The 25,547-nt window shown below is 47.8% G+C and overlaps 1 protein-coding gene across 3 annotated transcripts in view; it reads left to right on the top strand.

The window, feature by feature from the left end:
* The window catches only part of syt1a (synaptotagmin Ia), a 229,786-nt gene that overhangs the window by 196,129 nt on the left and 8,110 nt on the right, over nt 1–25,547 (top strand). For all 3 annotated transcript variants that reach the window (XM_031797851.1, XM_031797848.1, XM_031797849.1), the window contains exons 7-10: nt 1,990–2,157; nt 4,131–4,298; nt 15,933–16,050; nt 24,358–24,491. In XM_031797851.1, coding sequence (XP_031653711.1) covers nt 1,990–2,157; nt 4,131–4,298; nt 15,933–16,050; nt 24,358–24,491 — 588 coding nt within the window. The remainder of the gene's footprint in view (nt 1–1,989; nt 2,158–4,130; nt 4,299–15,932; nt 16,051–24,357; nt 24,492–25,547) is intronic.

The raw sequence follows: 25,547 nt of genomic DNA, 5'->3' as shown, positions 1-25,547 counted from the left end.
TGAATCCCGGTTCCTGCTGTTTCACGCAGATAGGAGGACTAGGGTATAGGTACATGCATCCATCATGCCACATGATAACATTGCAGGATGGTGGTGGTGGTGTGATAGTGTGGGGTGTGTATTCATGGCACACATTGGGCCCCTTGATAAAAGTGGAGCAACATTTGAATGCCGCAGGATATCTGAACATCATTGCCAATTAGGTGCATCCCTTCATGGCAGCAGCGTATCAATCTGCAAATATACTTTTTTCTGCAGGATAATGCCCTGTGCCATAAGGCTAGGATTGTATAGGAATGGATCCACGGACATGACAGTGCATTCAGCTGACTGCAGTGGCCTGCCCAATCACCAGATCTCAATCCACATGAGCATCTGTGCGATGAAATGGAACAAGCTGTTCGAGGTAGAGATCCACTACCAGCCAACTTGACACAACAACGGAAAGCATTGTAGTCAATTTTTTGTTGGACTGGAAAAAATGCCTGGAATATAAAATAATGCTATTAACCAGTTACCATGCTTTTAAAATAATGGTTCTGTTCCAGAACAGTATAGATCACTTTCATTCTCTGTTCTGTTTCTGGTTCTGTTCCTCGAAAAAATTTAATTATTTTCCGGATTTTGGTTGGTTCCAACCTCTGCTCAGTGTATATAACAAGAGTATAATTTATTTTGTGTTACAACAATGTTGTGAGAATGTTATGCATTAACATGGGTGCATTTTGGCACAATTATCACCCCCATTGACAGAGGGGGTTCCATCTATGTTCCTTCCATGTTGCGTTCCTGTGCAGTGTACTTGTGCTGTGCGTGGACAGTGAGCTGTCTGTGGAGAATTTGCTTTGGCCTCTGTATCGTATCATCACACAGTCATCCTCCACTCCCATCATCATCCGCCCATCATTTAAAAAAAGATGTATTTAACCAGGCAAGTCAGTTAAAGAACAAATTCTTATTTACAATGACGGCCTACCCCGGCAAAACCCGGATGACGCAGGGCCAATTGTGTTCCACCCTATCACAGTTGTGATTCAGCTTGGAATAGAACCAGGGTCTGTAGTGACACCTCTAGCACTGAGATGCAGTGCCTTAGACCACAGTGCCACTCAGGAGCCTCCAGCTGGAGTCCCATCACCCCTGAGTGTGGCTTTAGCACTCTGATCTGAACTGCGAAAACACGGGTCACAAAATATGATGCGATCCAGCATCCATTGCTACGCTGATCCATGCGTTTTAATGGCAGAGGGTAGCCTTATTTCTCACGTTACAATAATCCATGCTGGCTGGCTCTGACAACTGCTGGAGAGCTCCATGGCTGAGTGCCCTGGTTCCCCTCCAGATTGCTGGGTTGATGGCTGCCTGACAGGAAGTTGATTGACTGACTAGGAGGCCTCAATAGGCCTTGGAGGAAGCAGCTGTGACTGGCAGGTCAATCAGCCTCCCCTGCCCCCCAGCATGGTTATCAATTATCAGCCTGATGTGGTGGAGAACAGGCCAATCACTGCAGAGCTCTGACAGGTCCTGACCTCGACTGCTCGCCGCCTTAATGCTGCTTTGGCTTAAACCACCGTGGCTTTCACAGGAGCATTACTTTTAATATCACCTATGGCCTGCCTCCATGATGTAAAATGTAAAGAGCTACAGATGAGAAGGTATGGATGTAGGTATGGATCCCTTTGTAGGAGATTACCGATGGGCCTCTTTCTCATAATTAAATCTAAACTATAGAGGCTCTTGACTTCAATTCTGCTGGTGATCGTTTTGAACCCATGACATGCCGCGTCTCTCCATCCTAGCGTTTTGCACCAGTGATGAGACCGGGGGTTTATTCCAATTGAACCAAAGCTTGGTGCTCTGTTAGAATGGTGGTGGGATGACAGTCATATCAAGGCTCTGGTATTGCTGTGGGTAGAATGGTATTGCTGTGGGTAGGACTGTAGTGCTGACCAGTCTCTGTTGTCTCCCCTCCACCCTTCCTCTCCTCAGCTCATAGTAGGGATCATCCAAGCAGCGGACCTTCCAGCCATGGACATGGGCGGCACCTCGGACCCCTACGTCAAGGTCTACCTGCTACCTGACAAGAAGAAGAAGTTTGAGACCAAGGTCCACCGGAAGACCCTAAACCCCACCTTCAACGAGCAGTTCCAATTCAAGGTACTTATTCAAGGTATAAGAGTAGACTAGACAATACTTCACCCATGCAACTCTCAAACCTTGGCTTGTGCAGCAGTAGTAGTAGTAGTAGTAGTTGATGTTGTTGTAGTAGTATTAGTTGTAGTAATAGTAGTAGTAGTAGAAGTAGTAAACTTTGTTATCCATAATAGCAACAATAGACATTTCTTAAGGAATAGGACAAATACACAATACACAAACCACACAGTAGTTTAAGCAGGTTGTGTTTGTTCGTTCTATGACCAAGTCATTTGCATGCTGTGGTGTGTTCGCTTAGGGAAGGTGTGTAGACATGGAGCAGCTGGCCCAGTAACAAGCTGCTGACAGACAGCCTCCTGGTCCACACAGCTGGCCCAGTAACAAGCTGCTGACAGACAGCCTCCTGGTCCACACAGCTGGCCCAGGAACAAGCTGCTGACAGACTGCCTCCTGGTCCACACAGCTGGCCCAGTAACAAGCTGCTGACAGACAGCCTCCTGGTCCACACAGCTGGCCCAGTAACAAGCTGCTGACAGACAGCCTCCTGGTCCACACAGCTGGCCCAGTAACAACCTGCTGACAGACAGCCTCCTGGTCCACACAGCTGGCCCAGTAACAAGCTGCTGACAGACTGCCTCCTGGACACACAGCTGGCCCAGTAACAACCTGCTGACAGACAGCCTCCTGGTCCACACAGCTGGCCCAGTAACAAGCTGCTGACAGACAGCCTCCTGGTCCACACAGCTGGCCCAGTAACAAGCTGCTGACACACTGCCTCCTGGTCCACACAGCTGGCCCCGTAACAACCTGCTGACACACTGCCTCCTGGTCCACACAGCTGGCCCAGTAACAAGCTGCTGACACACTGCCTCCTGGTCCATACAGCTGGCCCAGTAGCAACCTGCTGACACACTGCCTGCTGGTCCACACAGCTGGCCCAGTAACAAGCTGCTGACACACTGCCTCCTGGTCCACACAGCTGGCCCAGTAACAACCTGCTGACACACTGCCTCCTGGTCCACACAGCCTCTGTATGATCCGGATTCAAACAGGCAGATGCAAACTTACATCTCTCCTTATTCTCTCTCCTTCTTGTTTTGATTTGGCCTAAATTTGAGCAAAACTTTCTCAGTTTCGAAAATGTGATTGTAGCTACAGTATCTCATCTGTGGAGGAAGAGTTGTGGTATTCATCCAGCAGTACACAGAGCACAGGTGTTTGTCTGCAGCGAGAAATACGTAGTATATGTGGTTGCCAGATTGGTTAAATACCAGTAGCATATTTATTTTGGAATTCAGAAAACATGGTAGATCTGTGAAGCTTTATTTATCCCACCGGCGCCTACTTGTAATCACAAGTGGCTCCATTATAGAAATGAAGGAGCTAGGAGTGTTCTTTGGTCATGGTGGTGATAGTGTCAAGGACAAACTTCAGAAGTCTTATCTCTTTTCTAGCCAATCAGGCAGTTTGTCACCGTGTTGTAATGAGCTTTGTCTGGAAAACAGCTCAATTGGAGGCAATCAAGAATCAAATCCTAGACCCCACCCTCATCTCCTCTTCACATCCCCTCCACCAGCACCCCTTCCTTCGCCCCGGATCTTTGGCAGATAAGACTGCCTGCCGCCTGTCCGCCACACACAGGACTGGAGAAGGAAGGAGAGGAGGAGGAGGGAGGAGGAGTGGGGTTGATTGAGTTGTAATGCTCTAGAACCAGAAATTCCCCAACTCACGACGACTCCTCTCGATTCCTTGACAAGTAATACCAGTGCCTGGGAGTAGCTTTGATGCAGCGTGCCAATCTGGCGGACATTTTGTAAAGCACCACTATCACCACTATCACCACTATGCTACTACAGGTGTCAACAATAGACTACTTCAATTTCATCCTTAGTTTGAGATAAGTTCCACCAGAAGACACTTAGAGAGGTTTCATGTTCGGACAGACTCTCTTCTAGTGGTTATATGGTTCTCCCCAGGTGCCCTACGTCGAGCTGGGAGGCAAGACGCTGATGATGACGGTGTACGACTTTGACCGCTTCTCCAAGCACGACGCCATCGGAGACGTGAAGCTGCCCATGAACAAGATTGACTTTAGTCACGTGACCGAGGAGTGGCGGGATCTTGTGAGCGCCGAGAAGGAGGAGGTAAATAATATAATATATATACAACATATATAAGGTAATAACTCCAAGTTTACACATCAGAAACTCCTAATATTTTCTTCCCCAAAGTTACGACAGTCTGTGTCAGAGTGTTGTCACCAAGGTAACAGTTCATTTCTAGAAAATCCACGATCAGACATTTTATCACACGACAATCGTGTGACTATGTTAAAAATGTTGAAGAGTGAGCTCAGTGCCATACAGTAGTCCAGGGTATTCCATCTCTCTTGAAAAATGTCACGAAATCATCCCTCCATGCTTCTCAGTCTATTAATAAAAGAGAGATGGAGATACAAATTTCAAGGTAAATGTTATGGCGTGCAGCATTTAAGCATGGGTTGCTAGGGGAACCTTGTTTTTAGCAGCACGCTAGGTTCATGTAAAGGTTCATTTTCACACCTGTGGTGCCAGAGAGTGGAAGGACATCTCGATCTGTAGCGTTGTTCCAGAACCAGACAGGCTACACCTGATCACTTCACGCAAAAGGCTTGAGACACTGTCGCCCTTAAAGTGGTAGTCGCTCACTTGAGTGGGCTTTCGCTGAAGGACCTTGAAACGTTTTGATTTGATTTGAAAGGGCCACTTTCATCATCGTGAGCACCATCTTAAACACTATATGATTATACAAATGTTGAAATGGGATCATTATGCGAAGACTTTGAGGATAATGTGACACACCAAGCAACTTCTGTGGGTGTGTAAGAGACGGTAGGGTCAAGAAGAAGTTCCTGTCCTCATTGAATGTGTGTAACAGTGACTGAAAGGAATGTTTCACACATCAGCCTCAGTGGCTGCAAATGATACCTAATGAGGTCCTAGCGGCTAGCTAAAGAGATGCTCTGAACAGCCCAACCACTAGTCTGGTCCCAGATCTGTTGGTGCTCTATAGCCAACTCCTATTTCTCCCCATGCTTCTACATTTGGCACGACCACACTAGACCAAGGGCAAAGTTTGTCCTTCAGAATAATCCCAATATCCACTCAGAAAAATGTATGGACACATTACCCATATCTATGCAAAGATATGCATCCACAGAGAGTGAGAGACATGTTGACCCAAATATTTCCTCTGGGGTATCATTTAAGCAATAAGGCCAGAGGAGGTGTGGTATATGGCCAATATACCACGGCTAAGGGCTGTTCTTATGCACGAAGCAACGCAAAGTGCCTGGATACAGCCCTTAGCCATGGAATATTGGCCTTATACGACAAACCCCCGAGGTTCCTTATTGCTTAATTCTAAACTGTGTGATTTGAGCCTTGAATGCTGATTGCTATACTGGTTGCACACGGAATAAGAACAGTAAAAACCTAAAAACAGCCCATGGCTGTGGTATATTGGCCATTTTCCACACTGTACACACTTTCCACACCTTACTACTTAATTATACCATGGTATTGTTGAATACTCGTTTCTGATTGGCTTGAAGGACATTCTAGAGCATGGATTATTTCCCTATAATGCACATTATATCAGCACTGTAAAATTCAATGGCTATAGTTCATTCTTACATGTTCTATGTTTGAGCTGCTTTTGAAAGTTGAATTGAAAACATTATTGGCATTGTTTAATTTGATTTTCATAATAGAAAGCTAGGACTAAACTAGCATGTCTGTTTGTTTGGCTATAAAGGCAACTACTGTAACTATCTAGTAAACTCGCTATCTAGTAAACAGTGGATGTTGAACACATTTCTACCTGCAAATGAACACATTTGTAGCGGCAAATGTGTTAAATTATAGCCATGGTATAAAAGGGATCATCAACTTTGATTAATCATCTGTTCTCTGGAAAATAATACAACTCCGTTAAAGGTGAGTTCCACGTCGTTGATTATTTTCTACAGAATGCATAGCCCCTTGTTGATTATCCACTACATATACAATATGTCTGTGGAAAAGATGAGGCGGCATTAGTGTTCACATCATTTTAAAATGAAGTCAAACACTGCCAGAATAACAGATGGATTCCAGATGAATTCAGAAGGAATCCAATCTTTTTTAAGCGACACAATGACCAACATATCAGGAGGTTTCATAATTCGTTTGTTTCCGCCGTTTATTCTTCTACAAACAAAGGTTCCTTACAACGTCATCTGTTGTCGAGAAGAAAAGTGACGAGGTGACAATTGGATTTACCTGCGAACGTGCTTTGAAATAACACACGGCGGTATTGACTGAGGGAACAACGGCTGTGTAACAGTGTTTACATCCTCCTCAACCAGGCGGGTCAAACATGAAGCTCTCTCGGGAGGAGAGGGTCTAGCAGCACCAAAGGCAGCACTGGCCTTTCCCAGATATTTCTGGGATATATTAGACCATGATGGCTTCAGACAAGCATGATTTATATCTGTGTTTTTTAACTCTCAGTCTCTCTGCCCACGTCTCCCCGGGAGGAGTGTGTGTTTATGTTGATGAAGCTGGAGCCTCTGTCATTAAAGTGAGAGTCTATTTAGTCCCGTCGGCTCTGGGCTGAGTGTACAGGCCAGGCATGGCTAGATACACTGACTGAGTAATGGCAACCCAGGCTGAGAATAAACCTGCCCCATATACAACTCACATCTGGCAACCGTATTATATTCTCATCACATATATTTAGTATTAGGGAATCGGTCTTGGTTGTAATTTGATGAAAGACCTCTGGTATATAACACAAAAATCAATGTTCAGGCCTCCTTGGCTCTTGATTTATGAGGTCTATTCATAGTGGCTGTTTCCGATCATGTGTAATTCGAGTTGGACCTGGGACACTTATTGAGCATCAGTCTGTTCTACTTGTTAATATGTGTAATTCCAGAAATATAAATCCCGTTTTGAGTCTGTTCACTCTGTGACTACGATTGTTTATTTCGATGTTGATGTGTATGACACAAGGGAACGATTGATGACGTTCTGTCTCTCCGAACATAATTACAAATAATTTGTCAAATTGACAAATTAATTTGTCAGAAGCCCAAACAGATATGATATTTGACTAAAACATAAGAATTTCAAACCTTTATTACATTGGGATATAATAGCATATGTATCTCTATTATGTGTGGGTATAGTTGGGGACAGATTTACTAAATAAAAATCTCTTGGAGCTGAATTCCTGGTCAGAAAACTTGGGGGGCCAAATTAATTCACCCAAGGGCCAAATTCAGCCCGCGCCTGTTACGGTTTTCTTCCGTCAAAAGAGAGTCGGACCAAAATGCAGCGTGGTTAGTTCGATACATCTTTAATAGACGAAAAAACACAAACAATACAAAAACAATAAACGGAATGTTTATTGGTGACAACTAACTGGTGACAACTAACACAAAGAACAACTAACACAAAGAAAGGAACAATCACCAAAGAAACACTCAAAGAATATGGCTGCCTAAATATGGTTCCCAATCAGAGACAACGAGAATCACCTGCCTCTGATTGAGAACCGCCTCAGGCAACCATAGACTTTGCTAGAACACCCCACTAAGCCACAATCCCAAAACCTACGAAAAACCCCTATACATAAACACAACACAAAATAAACCCATGTCACACCCTGGCCTGACCAAATAAATATAGAAAACACAAAATACTAAGACCAGGGCGTGACAGAAACCCCCCCCCCCAAGGTGCGGACTCCCGGCCGCACACTTAAACCCATAGGGGAGGGTCCGGGTGGGCGTCTGTCCACTGTGGCGGCTCCGGCTCGGGACGTGGACCCCACTCCAACCAAGTCTTAGTCCCCCTGTAACGCGTCCTTTGATTGGCGACCCTCGCCACCGACCTTGGCCTAATAACCCTCACCAAGGACCCCACTGGACTGAGGGGCAGCTCGGGACTGAGGTAGAAGCTCAGGACTGAGGGGAAGCTCGGGACTGAGGGGAAGCTCGGGACTGAGGGGTAGCTCGGGACTGAGGGGTAGCACGGGACTGAGGGGTAGCTCGGGACTGAGGGGTAGCTCGGGACTAAGGGGAAGCTCAGCACTGAGGGGAAGCTCAGCACTGAGGGGAAGCTCAGCACCGAGAGGATGCCTAGTACCGAGAGGAAGCCCAGTACTGAGAGGAAACTCAGGCAGGTAGTAGGCTCTGGCAGATCCTGGCTAGCTGGTGGTTCTGGCAGATCCTGGCTGACTGGCGGATCCTGGCTAGCTGGTGGTTCTGGCAGATCCTGGCTGACTGGCAGATCCTGGCTGACTGGCGGATCTGGAAGATCATGGCTGACTGGCGGATCCTGGCTGACTGGTAGATCCTGGCTGACTGGCGGATCTGGAAGATCATGGCTGACTGGCGGATCCTGGCTGACTGGCGGATCCTGGCTAAATGGTGGATCCTGGCTGAATGGCGGATCTGGAAGATCCTGGCTGACTGGCGGCTCTAGCTGCTCTGGCTGCTCCATGCAGACAGGCAGCTCTGGCTGCTCCATGCAGACTGGCAGCTCTGGCTGCTCCATGCAGACTGGCAGCTCTGGCTGCTCCATGCAGACTGGCAGCTCTGGCTGCTCCATGCAGACTGGCAGCTCCATGCAGACTGGCAGCTCTGGCTGCTCCATGCAGACTGGCAGCTCTGGCTGCTCCATGCAGACTGGAAGCTCTGGCTGCTCCATGCAGACTGGCAGCTCTGGCTTCTCCATGCAGATTAGCAGCTCTGGCTGCGCTGAACAGGCAGGAGACTCCGGCAGCGCTGGAGAGAAGGAAGGCTCTGGCAGCACTAAACAGGCGGGAAACTCCGGCAGCGCTGGAGAGGAGGAAGGCTCTGGTAGCGCTAAACAGGCGGGAGACTCCGACAGCGCTAAACAGGCGGGAGACTCCGACAGCGCTGGAGAGGAAAAAGGCTCTGGCAGTGCTGAACAGGCGAGGCGCACTGAAGGCCTAGTGCGTGGTGCTGGCACTGGTGGTACTGGGCCGAGGACACGCACAGGAAGCCTGGTGCGGGGAGCTGCCACCGGGTGTGACTGGTGTGTGAAGGTGGCACAGGATGGACCGGACCGTGAAGGTGTACTGGAGAGCCTGAGAGCAGGACTGGCACAGGACGTGCAAGGCTAGTTAGGTACACAGGAGGCCTAGTGTGTGAGGCTGGCACACTCTTCACCAGCCGACTAACATGCACCTCAGGACGAGTATGGAGCGCTGACCCAGGTGCCATCAAATCCCCAACACGCTCCGTCGGGCGAATATCGTATCTAAAGCACCAACCTAGCAACTCCCTCATAACTCTCTCCTCCACTTTCCCCATTAACTCCTTCACAGTCTCTGCTTCCCTCACCTCCAACACCGGCTCTGGTTCTGGTCTCCTCCTTGGCTCCTCACGATAAACAGGGGGAGTTGGCTCAGGTCTGAACCCTGACTCTGCCACACTCTCCCTGAGCCCCCCCCCCCCCCCAATACATTTTTGGGGCTGACTCTCGGGCTTCCATCCGCGTCGCCGTGCTGCCTCTTCATACCAGCGCCTTCTGCTTTCACCGCCTCCAGTTCTTCTTTGGGGCGGCGATATTCTCCAGGCTGTGTCCAGGGTCCTTTTCCGTCCAATATCTCCTCCCACATCCAGAAGTCCTGTGATCGCTGCTCCTCACGATAAACAGGGGGAGTTGGCTCAGGTTTGAACGCTGACTCTGCCGCACTCTCCCTGAGCCACCCCCCAATACATTTTTGGGGCTGACTCTCGGGTTTCCTTCTGCGCCGCCGTGCTTGTCTCTTCGACTCCATTCTCCTATAGCCCTATTCGCACTGCTCCAGCGAATCCCAGGCGGGCTCCGGCACTCTCTCTGGGTCGACCGCCCACCTGTCTATTTCCTCCCAAGTCGTATACTCTAAACTTCGTAGCTCCTGCTGCCGCTGCCTGTCACCACGCTGCTTGGTCCTGGTGTGGTGGGTGATTCTGTTACGGTTTTCTTCCGTCGAAAGAGCGTGGTTAGTGGTTAGTTCGATGGTTGGTTAGTTCGATACATCTTTAATAGACGAAAAAACACGAACAATACAAAAACAATAAACGGAACGTGAAAACCTATACAGCCTATTTTTTTTTAAATAAAAATAATTTATTATCTTCAATACCATTCATTCTTTACAACTCATAATTTTCATACATACTCAAATAATGGTATTTTAATTTAACTAATTTAACTAAACAAAAACCCCAAACAAAACCTCAGGGGAGCATCTTCCCTCCCCGTCACCCTACAAACTACCTTTCCCTATCTCCCCGTCCCTAATCTATCCCCTTACAAATCTAAATGACACCCAGCCCTAAACCCCCCTTCCACCTCTCCCGAGCAGCGTGCTGCCCCCACTTCCTCTCCTCCCTCTTCATCCTCCCCCTCAAATCTCCTTCCACCCTCCTCACTATCCCTTCCACCCCCCAATCTCTCCCTGTCTTCACCATGTTCTGCCTGGCTTCCCACAGCCCCCGTTTAAAGAGACTCATGAGAAGCCAGAGCAGAAACCTGTCCCTATCCGTCCCTCTCGCTCTCCCTACACCTCTCTCTAACCTGGCCCACGTCAATACAAAATCCCCCCTTACCAAACCTAACAACACCCGTGCCCTAGCCCATACTACTCCGGCAAAGGCACAGTCCCAAAAGACATGGCGCACAGTCTCCTCCCTGCCGCAAGAGGATCTTGGACAGGTGGGGGATTGCACCAAACTATACCGGTACATGATGGAACGTACCGGCAAGCACTTATGGAGGCTCAACCAATTCAGGTCCTTGAGCCTGTTGTCCAGACCCCGCGCCTGCACTCCCTCCCAGACCACTTCCGAGATGCCCACTACAGGCGCTGGACTCCCTGCCTTTCTGACCTCCTCGTACAGGTGCCTGTGATCTAAACCTACTCGGGCAACTTCAACCTCAGGATGCGCACGCAGCCACTTGGCCGCATGACCAAAGTGCCACGGCAGCTGTTCCGCCCGAGGACCCGTGTTAGACCACACCATTACGCTTCTCGCCTGATATGAGAAGAACACCCGCAGGAGGTAACCGGACGGGTGTATCACTGGATGAGCAAGCTCCGTTAACAAGAAAGAAACAAAAATTGCGTCCAGCTTGAGGGGGAAATGTGGTACCCCCCTACCTCCCTCCCCGATGGGACAGAGCATGCGTGCCCTGGCGACCCACTCGCACCTGCCACTCCACATGAACTGAAACACAAGCCTCACTAGAGGCCTACTCAGACAAGCCGGCAATGGGTAGATGTACGCCAAATACAAAAGAGGCGGCAACACATCCACCTTTAGGACCAGGACTTTGCCCATAAAAGACAAATACCTAGCCTTCCACATTGCTAGCTTCCTCTGTACCACTGCGATACGCATGTTCCAGTTTAGCGTCGCTGAGCCGGAGGTCTCAAAATGGACCCCGAGAATCCTCAGGGCCCCCTCACAGAGAGATAACCCCCCGGGCACATCCGTTCTACCGCGCCATCTTCCGAAAAACTTGACGGAAGACTTTGCATGGTTCAGAACCGCTCCCGACGCTCGGGTGAAATCCCCAAAGATGGCAAGGGACCTTGTCAGGCACGAGTCCTTGCACAGCAGCAAGGAAGTGTCGTCGGTGTACTGCGTCATCTTAACACGCAGCCCACCACTTCCAGGGATCAACAAGCCTTCCACCCCTGTGTCTGCCCTAATGGCAGCCCCCAGAGGCTCCATGTACAGAACGAAGAGGAGAGCCGAGAGTGGGCACCCCTGCCTGACCCCAGACGAGAGGTCAAAAACGTCACCCAAGTGACTATTTACACTAACTCGGCACCCCGCTCCGACATATAATGTACGAATCCATCCTATGAACTTCTCCCCAAATCCTAATCGACCTAACACTCTGAATAAAAAGGATCTATTCACGCGATCAAAGGCTTTCGCCTGATCTAGCGCTGCTACCATTAAAGGCAGTCCTCTATCTTCAACCCAAGCGATGGAGTCCCTGATTAACTGTAGGTTCCATCTAATAGAGCGGCCCTCTACCCCGCACGTCTGATCCTCATGGACGATGTAGGGAAGGACTGTGCGCAACCGGTCTGCTAAAACCTTTGCAAGTAGCTTGTAATCTACACACAGCATGGTCAACCGCCGCCAGTTGCCAAGGTCTGTTACTTCCCCCTTCTTATATAAAAGTGACAGCACACCAACAGCCATTGATCCCCCCGGGACCCCCGTCTCAAGGATGGCCTTCAAGACTTCGAGGACCACTGGTCCAAGTATTCCCCAAAACTTGAGATAAAACTCAGCAGGCAGCCCATCCATCCCAGGCACCTTCCCCTTTCCCATCCTCCTAAGAGCGCTCTCAACCTCTTCTAGTGAAATCTGGGCCGCCATCACTTCTCTAATGTCCTCCGGCAACCGCCTGGACAAGTGTTCTAAAAACACATTTCCCTGCTCTACATTTATTTCCCTTTCCTTAAATAAACCTTGGAAATGATCAGTTGTCACCCTGACCATATCCTCTGGTTCTCTAACTATACTACCATTTTCTTCCCTAACGCCATGCATTACCTTCCTACTCTGTCTGGCCCTAACCGACTTAAAGAACATAGCAGAACAAGTCTCATTGTGTTCTAGAAAGCCACTATGCGCACGCTCCAGGAAAGCTTGAGCCTTCCGCTCCTGCAACTCCCTGAGTTGCGCCTTTAGGGTTGCGGATCTCTCCCAGTCCTACGACCCGCCGAGGTTGCCTGCCTCGTATTCGAGTTCAATTAACCTTTGGATACGATCCACCTCCCTCCTCTCCTCCCTTTTTTTCCTCTTGCAATACCCTATTATAAAAGCCCTAATCCTCACCTTAACTAATTCCCACCACTCTAACACCCCCTCGCACCGGAGGCCTTCAAGCCTCCAAAAGAAACCATAAAACCCGTCAACAAAAGCCTGCTCCTCCAGCACATCCCGATCTAACTTCCAGTACCCCCTACCAAAGAGGCAGACTGGCGACCCCACCTGCAGGAGCACCCCGTCGTGATCCGAAAAGAAAACAGGCAACAGCCGCCCAGACAACTTACCCAAAGACCTGGGTACAAAAATATAGTCGAGCCTCCGCTCAACCCCCCTGGAGTTGCGCCATGTAGGACCGGCCATTTTCGGAGTAGTGTGCAGACCACCATCAACCAGACCATGGCAAGCCATTAGCCTGGTGATGGCGCCTGCACTGCTATCCCCCCCTATTCCTAAATCTGTATTAAAATCCCCCCCTATCACAAATTTTCAGACAGTCCACCATCTCCCTCCTGTCTGCCACCACCTGTGGCCCATACACCACCACTAATCTAAATTTACAATCCCTTATCGTGACATCCGCCCCTATAACCCTCCCCTGCATTACCACAAAAGAATCCTCCACTTTTACCTCCCTGTGCCCACACAAAATCCCTACCTCCGATGAGTGCACCCCCCCAATAGCCCAAACCGACTCCCCCTTGTCTCACTCCCTCTTAAACCTACTAACATCCCCTCCATCCCTCAGGTGAACCTCCTGTAAAAAACAAAAATCAAACCCCACACCCTCCAAATAACTAAAAACCGCCCTCCTCTTAACAAAATCCCTTAAACCCCTTACATTTAAACTAACAAAAGTAAAATTAGATCCCATGAAATAATAAAATTAAATCATGTAAGGAGACAAACAGGAGACTCACCCGATGCTCCCCTGCTCCATATCTACCGGTGAGAACACCATCCGTACTCCCGACATCCCCCCCTCTTCCCGGCACCCTGGGTCTACCCCCACACTCCTCCCCCTCCCCAGTGCTGCAGCTGGTTTGGAGAAAAAAAAATCCCCAAATCCCCAAACAAAAAACTCCCCACCTCCTCCTGTACCCAGTCCTGAGTCTTGTTAGGTGTATCCCCACCCAACAGAAGTTGAGGGCCTGGGGAAACCAGCAGCAACCCAGAGGTTTCTCCCACCCCCATCACTCTCTTGGCCATCCCCTCCCTCTCACTGTCGGCCAATCGCACCCTCCTCTTCATTCTCTTCTTTGGTGATGGCGGCAGTGGAGAGATACCACCCTCCCCCCCCGCCAGCTCCTCCACCATACCCCTCATCTCTTCCACCAGGGCACTTTCCCCCCAGTCCACTTGCTCTTCCACCGTCTCCTTCTCCAACACTCCTCCCTCGCTTTCTTCTCTCTCATGCTCCTCCACTCGGTTGCCTTCTTCCGCCGCTTTTCCTGGTTCTCCTACTCCCGTGCCTTCTGTTTCCTTCTCTCTTCCATCCGCCGCTTCTTGCTCCTCCTCTTTCCTTGCGGCCTTCCCCTCTGGACCTGTACTCTGGTCATGAGGCGTGCTTCCTTCCCCTCCTCTGCTTCCCCCATCCCCTGCTCCTGCCCCCCCCCCCCCAGCCGCAGACGCATATGACCTCTGACGAGCCGGGCACCCCCGCTACAGGTGTGCTGACGAGCCACACCCGTGGCACGCCTTAGGCTTGTCACAATCCCTCGCCTCGTGTTCCTCAGATCCACAAAATCTGCATTTTCTTGTGCTGCACGAAGCGAATATGTGGCCGTAGGCCATACAGCGCCTGCAAAATGGGGGCTGACGTGCATAAAGCAACGTCCCCCTGTCAGCCCCTAGGGAGAACATAGCAGGAGGATGGAGGTAGCCACCATGTCCCTTTGGGTCCTCCCTGAGGAGGTCCTGGAAGCCTCTCCTCCCATTCCAAAACCCAAGGGAGTCTTTGAGGTGCCTTGCTGAGGAGACGTTATCCATGTATCTCCCCAGAAAGGCCCTCACCTCTTCGTCCTTAACGTATGGGTTGTAAATGTTGACAGTTACAACCCTAAAGTTGTTCTTCACCAGGCTTGTTATTTCATAGTGGCTCATCGGCCTCTCACCTCCCACTGCTCTTGCCCTTCTCAGGATATCATCGTGTTTCTCCTCTGTATATAGTGCCACGTCGTATGCTCCCTCCAACGAGTTGCCTTGGAAACAAAACACGTCCTTCACCGTCAGCTTTAGAATCCCCATCAATATTATCCTTCTAAAAGTTTCCTGTCCTAAAGGCTCCAACTCCTTTTCCATCCAAGCAAACCTAATCGTGTTGGCCAGCCCAATCCCAGGGACCGACCGTGTTGATGTATTTTGCACCATCTCCGCAAGGAGAATGGCACTCGTTCTCTTCTCTTCCAAAACAATGGAAAAAGAAAAACCAAAGTGACTGAGCCTATTTGGTGACAACTAACACAAAGACAGGAACAATCACCCACGAAACACTCAAAGAATATGGCTGCCTAAATATGGTTCCCAATCAGAGACAACGAGAATCACCTGCCTCTGATTGAGAACCGTCTCAGGCAACCATAGACTTTGCTAGAACACCCCACTAAGCCACAATCCCAAAACCTACGAAAAACCCCCATACATAAACACAACACAAAATAAACCCATGTCACACCCTGGCCTGACCAAATAAATATAGAAAACACAAAATACTAAGACCAGGGCGTGACAGCGCCCTACAAAGATCCAAGAAAACCAAAATGGGAAAATAGAATCCATTTGAAAGCGTTTAAGCTTTTAGACTACACTCCCAAACCATGTGTCACTTCAGCAGACAACTTCATCCTTATTCCTAGCTATGGTCATGACTCCTCCCTCTCTCTCTCTCTCTCTCTCTCTCTCTCTCTCTCTCTCTCTCTCTCTCTCTCTCTCTCTCCTCTCACAGCAAGAGAAGCTGGGTGATATCTGCTTCTCCCTGCGATACGTGCCCACCGCCGGTAAGCTGACCGTGGTCATCCTGGAGGCCAAGAACCTGAAGAAGATGGACGTGGGAGGCTTGTCAGGTGAGCAGAGCAGAGCTGAGGGCCACAACAGATGCCTGAGGAACACAACAAGGATGGCCAGGCAAGATGATTGACAGCCAGGAGGCCTAAGAGGCATTTTACCTCCAGACCTGCTCTCACCTGTGTCATGTCCATTCAAGATGAGGGGCTGTCATTTTGAAACCCTCAGTCAAAGCCACTCTCTCACTCTGGTAATGAACGCTCTCAGGGTGTTATGTATTAGAAACTATTGTTTTGCCCTCTCCCCTCTCTGTGCTGTTCTAGGGGTTTTGCTGAAGGCTTGGTGAGTCATTGTGGGGCCCAGTGTTTTGTCAGGTTGGATTTTGGGAAATTGGTGTCTGTTGGAGCTCTGATTGTGCGCCGCTTTCGCTCCCCGCGCTCCCGCTGGCTTTCCACACGACAGGCTCATCTTTTGTCTAAGAAAACGCATATTCGGCAGCAATCACTTCAGTATCTCTTATTTTCCTGCAGCTATTTCTCTCAAACAACAACAGTCCCCTACCAATCATTGCCCACCATTGTATCGGCAGGAGATAACAGAGGGCATCTGAAGTAACTAATGTATATCTAAAATCTACCTACAAAATGTGGACAGCAATAGAAATGGCATTTTGTCCTCCAGAACAATGCCAATGTGATGCTAACAGAACACGTGATTAGACCCAGGTACTCCAGGGATCAGTGGTGTGGGTGGTGGTTACTGGGCTCCACTGTGCAGACCTGCTGTTGCGTGGGAGAAAATACACATGGACAGTAATGATCGCAGTGGGCACTAATGAACACCCTGCTTTATGTTGGCGGGAGATCCCATAGGGACTACACTGAAGTAACGCTTTGGAAAGTCACCTGGCCATTGCGGCCATGGATCACTAATGCACCTGTAGAGGCTCATAGATGGAACACATTTCTAATGAATTGACCAACTCTGAAAAGCAAGCCTGACGCCATGGTAACAGAATGTTCCATTTGCGATAGTGACCACGCATGCACGCACACACACACACAAAACACATGGCACACGTGTGTGCACTGCAGAGAGTGTGTGTACTGAGTAATCCATCTAGTGTTGAGCAGCTTCCCATTCATCAGTGAGCAGGGGGAAGAACTCTCCCTGAGAGCCAGAAAACACCATGGTGGATACCAGACACTCTCCCATGATGCTCCCCTCGGGAACATCACCCCATCACACCACCAATACTGTTCTACACAGAAAGGTGGACAGGAGAACGTTTTTGTTGATGCTCTGCTCAGAGATGAGCAAAGAAATCTAATTTTCTAAATCTCTGTTCTTTCTTCTGGGAAGGAGGGCTATGTTGGCGTGGGCCCCTTCTAGCAAGCAGAGCCAGCTATGTGTTTTTCCTGCATGGTCCTGTCGAGATGGCACATTCAGGAGCTAGAAATAAGAGCCCATCTGAACCATTCATCACTCCACCCCCACAAAGAGCCTCCCCCAGCCCCCAAATCCCCCCTTCCACAGCTGGGTCCACCCCACCCGTCCCTTCTCCCTGGCTCGCTCCTATCAATTCCTTGGACCATTTTTAATCCCCTATCCTTCTCTTCCTCCCTGTCCTTCCTCCTCACCATAACCCTCTCCAGGCTGCAGTTACCATGCATCTAGTCCATTCTCCCTCCCCGTGCCTCACAGCCTAGCAGGCCATCAGTACATAACACTCTCGCCTGGTTTTGACTGGAATGACAATTATAGGAGATATTGTTTGACTTTCATGTTCCCCATTGAAGTCCCAAACAGTAGGCTAGATAACAGGCGTCTTGTTCCCACTCACACAGCTTATTTCAACACTCATGTTTTTGATGTCAACCGAACAATGAATAAGGTAGTAAAAGCTGAACACAATGACAGCAATTTAACATTTTTTAAATGTCATCGGAAAATTGAATTGAAGAATAGCTTGTGCTTGTGGCTTGTTTTGTTCAAGTTTTGAAAGAGAGTGTTGTCATTCCTTTTGAAAGGAGCCAATACTCTGGTATCTCTCTCTCTCTCCGCCTCTGGGTTTGACTAACCAAATAAACAAATACCAAACAAGCATAATTCCCGTACATGCTTTAGGACAGAAAATATTGTTTTGGACACCTGTACCTGACAAAATGTTGTTCCAATTTCGTTTTTCTAACAAGATATCGCAGAGTACTATATCGCAGTTAGCCCATTGTTTGAAGAGTCAACTTCTCCAGAAGTGTCTTTTTGCCAGGAGAATAGACGTCAAAGCCTGGCAGATAGATGAAATAACACGCGTGTATATAATAACAATAATTAGTGACTATCTCACGTCGTGACACAGCCAGAACTAGAGGAGGAGGACAAGTAATTGATGGTCTGGGATTGGTCCTTTTCTCCACTGCTGTCCTGTTTATCGAGCCTAATTACTGCTCAGCAAACGAGACACCGCTATTTTCATTAAAATATGTATAATTATTCATAATTCTTCTGATTGCCCCAAATAATTGTAACAGCCAGAATCGCTGTATCATGCTGTGCAGCAAAACTTGTTTTAAAAGAGCACCTAATCTAATCATTGATAGAAGTTCTCAGCTGAGCCACTCCTGAATCACAGTGGAAGGTTTATTTTTTGTTAACAACCTCCTTCTTTATCGTAACAGAACTATATCCCTGGAGGGACTCTTATAATACAGTATATACCATACAATGCATCGCAGGCAAGATACTTGTGTCTTTCTCATAATCTTTGCTGAAGATGTACAGGTAACCTGTATTATAGACTCAAGGTGAGTCCCTATATTTAAGTACAGTATATATTGTGACAATGGAACAACTCTCACTGGTATGACTCACCACAGGAGAGAGCTTCAGTACCCGTGGAATTAAAATAGTTATCACTTCTCGAGGCCGCAGGGCTCTTCACCGGCTGTGTGCAGCAATGTGATAATGGCCTATTTCTATGGGTGTACCTCTCTCTCTCTCTCTCTCTCGCTCTCTCTCTCTCGCTCTCTCTCTCTCTCTCTCTCTCTCTCGCTCTCTCTCTCTCTTTCTCTCTCTCTACCTCTCTGTCTCTCTACCTCTCTCTCTCTCTCTCTCTCTCTCTGTTTCTCTGTCTGTCTCTCTCTACCTCTCTCTCTCTCTCGCTCTCTCTCTCACTCTTTCTCTCTCTCTCTCGCTCTCTCTCTCGCTCGCTCTCTCTCGCTCTCTCTCTCTCTCTCAGACTCTCTCTCTGTCTCTCTCTCTCTCCCTGTCTCTCTCTCTACCTCTCTGTCTCTGTCTCTCTCTCTGTCTCTCTGTCTCTGTCTCTCTCTCTGTCTCTGTCTCTCTCTCTGTCTCTGTCTCTCTCTCTGTCTCTCTCTGTCTCTCTCTCTGTCTCTCTCTCTGCCTCCCTGTCTCTGTCTCTGTCTCTCTCTCTCTGTCTCTCTCTCTACCTCTCTGTCTCTGTCTCTCTCTCTCTCTCTCTCTCTCTCTCTCTCTCTCTCTCTCTCTCTCTCTCTCTCTCTCTCTCTGTCAGTCACAGGGGATAGTGAGGCTGTTCATAACAGGGTAATGGACCTCCTCAGTGAGGAGGTTATCACATCAACCAGTCCTGTAGTATTAATGAACCTTCACTGCCTACAGCCAGTGCTCCCTCACCTCACCACACAGCATGCCTTCAAGCCTCTCGTCTGGAGACCATATTATTTGTTTTGTTTCTCATGCATACTGCCCGGCTGTTTAAGGGAGATCCAGGTTCGCAGCCCCACTCCAGTCATTTATACTGCCATGGTGTGGAAAGCAATGAGGCCAGGTGCTAGTATAATGATGAACGAATGGAAAACAAATTTGGTGGTGATTAGGGAAATGCAGAAGTTTGGAAGTGTGTGTGTGTGTGTGTGTGTGTGTGTGTGTGTGTGTGTGTGTGTGTGTGTGTGTGTGTGTGTGTGTGTGTGTGTGTGTGTGTGTGTGTGTGTGTGTGTGTGCTTGCGTGCGCGTGCATGTGTGTGTGTGCGCGCACGTGTGTGTGCGGCATGTGTTGGTTTTTCCGTGCTCTGTGTGTGCGCCGTAGCTTAGTTGCGTGCGAATGAGTCATGTCAAATCCAAGTGTGTAAAACCGAGATGACAGTGGGGCCCTGAGTGCCCCTCCTCCATGGCCCATGCAGAACGATGAGAGGGAAACTAAGATGACAGCTGAGCTATATTTAACCTGCTTGTGTTGACGTTCGTTCAACATCTCGTACACAGCCCCCGCAAGCCAACACACAGAACACTCGAGTAAGCAGCCAACGTGCTGTTTTTACCATTTGGTCTTCATATGCTCAGTAGACTAGTTATGATTGGCATTGATAGCTATTCTCTTTCACTTAGGCCTATAATCCTAAATATACAGCAATGGCTAGTTATCGACAAGCTTAAAGCCTGGATGTTAGAGATTCTGTTGAATGCGACGGGTGAACACACAGTAACGCTGAAATAGGCTCGTAACGGTAGGGAATTAATATAATGTGTTTGTTTTGGATGTACACACTGTCGTGTTAAAAGGTCCTCTGTCATCTGTTTGACACAGAGCCAGCTGGGATAGAAACGGTCCTGTTATGGCTGCTGCTCTGACAGATCGCATGGGACAGGTGCCTGCATCGTCTCCTCCACAAACACCTTCAGCCGACGTCGCTCATGTCCTCCCCGTTAGTCCCTTCTACACACTCCTGCTGCTTCCTGTTCACTGGGAAGGGAGGGGGACTCTTTATAAATGGGCACAGCATCTTTTCATTATAACCCGGCCCATTGCCAGTGATCCAGATGAGTGACTGTCACGCATGCTAAAGTGTCCATATACTAAAGTGTAGACAGACACAAGGAACGGTGACGTCTCTCTCTCTCTCTCTCTCTCTCTCTCTCTCTTTGCGACAGGTGCCTCACATCAGCTGCCACGGCCACTCATCCACAAAATGGGCAGAGATTAGAGCTGTCTGGGACGAGACGCCGAAATGAGCCGGATATGAGTTGGGGTGCGTCGCCCGCCAAAACCCAATAATGCTGGCGGCGAGATAAGAAGAGTCTGGGTAGAATAGGGCTGAAAGCCACAGGACACCACAGGTGTTTTTCTAACGGTGAAGGGATAGGTTATCTGTGATAACCCTGCCTGGATGTTGTTGCTGTGTACATTCAGCCTCAGCCTCTGGGGATAGCGGGATTCATTTATCCAGTGCTGGTCATTCAGGCCCAGACCCAGGCCTGAGTGGATGGTCAAGATGAGGCAGAGGCAGCCAGATACAGGGTTGGAATGGGAAGGAGTTGGAATGTATTTATACCGTTGTGAATGTGAGGTCTTTTTTTATACAGAGATAAAAGATTTCAGCACAGGTCCAAGACTGTTCCAAATGATGATCGTGATCAGGGGTGAAGAAATACCATTAAAACAGAATTGTGTGTGTGTGTGAATGCCTGTGTGAGTTACAGGATCTGGATCTGAAGCAGCCTCTGTTATCGGTCTGCTGTGACAGTTCCAACCAATGGGATTGAGCCTAACCTCCACAGAGACCTTGGGGACCATACTTAGTTCGTCCACAAACTTCCCTCCATTAACCTCCAATCATTACCTATTAGAAAAGCAGCAAAGCTGTAGAAGTCTGATTGTTTGTAATCGGCTCTCTCATGACACATCTTTAGTTTCCTACAGGGACATTAGTAGAACCTATAAAGAAGGGAACTGAGCTGAAGAGAATTCACTGCACACATCAAAAAAAGAAAGAGAGAAAAACAATAAAGGGGTTGTTGATGGAAGAGTCTGATACGGCCGTGTGATGCTCACAGTCCGACACTGGAGAAGATTCCCATTTAGATACTGCTGGGCCTATTCACTAACACACACCTCTCCTCCACTGTCTCTTTTATCATCGCACAGCCCTCACCACACCGCAGGAGAGTAATAAACGTCACAATGGACACCCGCTCTCGAGGCTGCATTCTCTCTCTCTCTCTCTTTCTCTCTTTTTGTTCAAGCTGTTCTCTTCATTCTGTCCACTCACTCTCTCTTCGTTCACTCAGTTCTCTCTGTCTTTCTCTCGCTGTCACTCTTTGTCAATGTCCTTTCTTTTTCTCTCTTTCCCTCTGTCCATTGCCTTTCTTTCCCTCTGTTCTGATTCTCTTTTTCTCTGTGTCTCAGTGTACACTGTCCACACAGCTATGGGATGAACCTGCCAGTGACCAATCAGCTCTTACAGATGTAGGGTCTTCATTTGAGACATTTATCTACAGCAGGAAAATATGCCTGCAGCAACAGGAAATGTAAATTATTATAATGAATCTACATTATTGTAGGGGTTGATACATTTTTCTTTAGGACAGAATGCTTTAGGACAGAAAATATTGTTTTGGACACCTGTATCTGACAAGGCAAATCAAGTATGAACATTCACAGGTAACTTAGCCTAGTGGTTAGTGTTGGGCCTGCAACCAGAAGGTTGATGGATCAAATCCTCTGAGCTGACAAGGTAAAAATCTGTCGTTCTAGCCCTGAGCAAGGCTGTTAACCCACATGTGCCCTGGGCGCTGTGGATGTTGATCAAGGCAGCCCCCCTCACCTCTCTGATTCAGCAGAAGACACACTTCAGTTGAATACATTCAGTTGGACAACTGACTAGATATTGTCCTTGCCCTCTTAAGTTGGATAACAAATGTTTGCCATTGCTAGGAGTTCCACAGTCAAAACAGTATTTTCCAGCCCTACTCCATGAGCATCAAGGACATCCTAATAAAGGCATCTGGGAGCCACAGATACATGTAGATTATGAGAACAAGCAGTATTTTAGAACAAGAGAGCATTATGAGGATTGATACTGATGGCTTTCTTCATTGGTGCATTACCATGCTGGTGCTCAATTGTAACTGCCAACAGGCGCAGGGTAGCCTAGTGGTTAGAGCGTTGGTTAGAGCGTTGGACTAGTAACCGGAAGGTTGCAAGTTCAAATCTCCGAGCTGACAAGGTACAAATCTGTCGTTCTGCCCCTGAACAGGCAGTTAACCCACTGTTCCTAGGCCGTCATTGAAAGTAAGAATTTGTTCTTAACTGACTTGCCTGGTTAAATAAAGATCAAATTGAAAAAAAAAAAAATCCTTTCCATTAATGTTATTGGTCGTTTAGCCCAATTACCATATCCTATCCTATTTATTTGTGTTTGTTGATCCTAGAACCAACAAACACTGTCTCGTCTTGAAAGATAAATGGCGTGACCTGTATTCATTAAGATAAGTCTGTGTCCACTATCTAGCTCGAATTGGTTTCAATGGCAGTCCATTAGCAAGGCTCATTAGTTCTCCAAAACTCAAGTGTCTTGTCTCAAACAGGGTGCCACTCCACACCCTCCTCTCCCCCCTCTACTTCCTGCTTGTCATTACCATTCCGATAGGAGTAAAAAAAATCTGGGTTGCTAGCCATTTTTTTTTTTTTTTCTTTCTTTTTTTTTTAACCTTTATTTAACTAGGCAAGTCAGTTAAGAACAAATTCTTATTTACAATGACGGCCTAGGAACAGTGGGTTAACTGCCTGTTCAAGGGCAGAACGACAGATTTTGTACCTTGTCAGCTCGGGGATTTGAACTTGCAACCTTTCGGTTACTAGTCCAATGCTCTAACCACTAGGCCACCCTGCCGCCCCAGCCATGCTAGTCCAACGTCTTGATTGCCAATGATAAAGCAGGAAGGCTGATGGGTGAGTCTGCATCTTTTACTGGTCCTCTTGACCTGATTACCAGAGGGAGGGGGGCCACAGGGCCGGCCACAGCAGGCCCACTCTGGAGAGGCTTCAGTCGTCATTACTGGAGAACAGAAATGAGGCCCTCCAGTGAAAGTGGCGAAAACATGAGCCACTTCAAAAAGCAGCGAAATTCTATTCATAGAAATTGTGCGCAAATCTGTTTCTCTTGCATATGATTTGAAATGGGTTCGTAAGTACGGTGAATGTTATCAGATTGTGTGATTCATCTCCGTGTTGATATATCCAAATAAAGGGACGGACAAGGTGTGACTAAAACATATGAGTGTATATACACTAGAAAGGGAGGGTGTATATGCCTTGTGGCATTAGGTTCTAACCTGGGCCTCTCTTCTTTCCTCAGATCCCTACGTGCAGATCCACCTGATGCAGTGGGTTCTAACCTGGGCCTCTCTTCTTTCCTCAGATCCCTACGTGAAGATCCACCTGATGCAGTAGGTTCTAACCTGGGCCTCTCTTCTTTCCTCAGATCCCTACGTGAAGATCCACCTGATGCAGTGGGTTCTAACCTGGCCCTCTCTTCTTTCCTCAGATCCCTACGTGAAGATCCACCTGATGCAGTAGGTTCTAACCTGGGCCTCTCTTCTTTCCTCAGATCCCTACGTGAAGATCCACCTGATGCAGAACGGGAAGAGGCTGAAGAAGAAGAAGACGACAATCAAGAAGAACACCCTCAACCCTTACTACAACGAGTCCTTCAGCTTTGAAGTGCCATTCGAGCAAATCCAGGTAAAGGTGTTGTACATTGCCATGCACATCTTGGGAGTTCTCCATGTTGTTGAAGCTTTAAGACTAGATCTAATTGAGCTCAGTCATAAACCACCAAGTCAAGTTTCTTTTAAAGAATACTTCAAATAAGACTCCGTGCCAACACTGAGACAAATGACAAGGAGATTGTGTTCAAAGCTTGTGGCTACTAAGAGTGATTTGGTGGCTTTAAATTAGCGTGTGAATGTGTGGTCCTTAGCCTGTACAGGATAATCAGTCTCAGGCTCTATTCATCACGGGCCCGATTCAGACTTAGTAAATGTACGCGTGCTTCTCACTAGTCAGTATTCATACTTAATGCAGGTGTGTAATGCATTAGTGTACCTTTAATTGTTATTTTATCAGAATATAGGGAACAATGAAAGAAAACCATCTACAGTTGAAGTCGGAAGTTTACATACACTTAGATTGGAGTCATTAAAACTAGTTTTTTTCTTGTTAACATACTATAGTTTTGGCAAGTTGGTTAGGACATCTACTTTGTGCATGACACAAGTAATTTTCCCAATAATTGTTAACAGACAGATTATTTCACTTATAATTAATTGTATCACAATTCCAGTGGGTCAGAAGTTTACATACACAAAGTTGACTGTGCCTTTAAGCTCTAAGCTTGGAAAATTCCAGAAAATTATGTCATGGCTTTGGTAGCTTCTGATAGACTAATTGACATCATTTGAGTCAATTGGAGGTGTACCTGTGGATGTATTTCAAGGCCTACCTTCAAACTCAGTGCCTCTTTGCTTGACATCATGGGAAAATCAAAAGAAATGAGCCAAGACCTCAAAGAAAAAATTGTAGACCTCCACAAGTCTGGTTCATCCTTGGGAGAAATTTCCAAATGCCTGAAGGTATCACGTTCATCTGTACAAACAATAGTATGCAAGTATAAACACCATGGGACCATACAGCCATTATACCGCTCAGGAAGGAGAGGCGTTCTGTCTCCTAGAGATTAACGTACTTTGGTGTGAAAAGTGCAAATCAATCCCAGAACAACAGCAAGGACCTTGTGAA

This window comes from Oncorhynchus kisutch, linkage group LG19 (genome assembly GCF_002021735.2).
Source record: "Oncorhynchus kisutch isolate 150728-3 linkage group LG19, Okis_V2, whole genome shotgun sequence".
Lineage (NCBI taxonomy): Eukaryota > Metazoa > Chordata > Actinopteri > Salmoniformes > Salmonidae > Oncorhynchus > Oncorhynchus kisutch.
The sequence above is the reverse complement of the archived record's forward strand: the minus strand, read 5'-3'. Positions and strand labels throughout refer to the sequence as shown.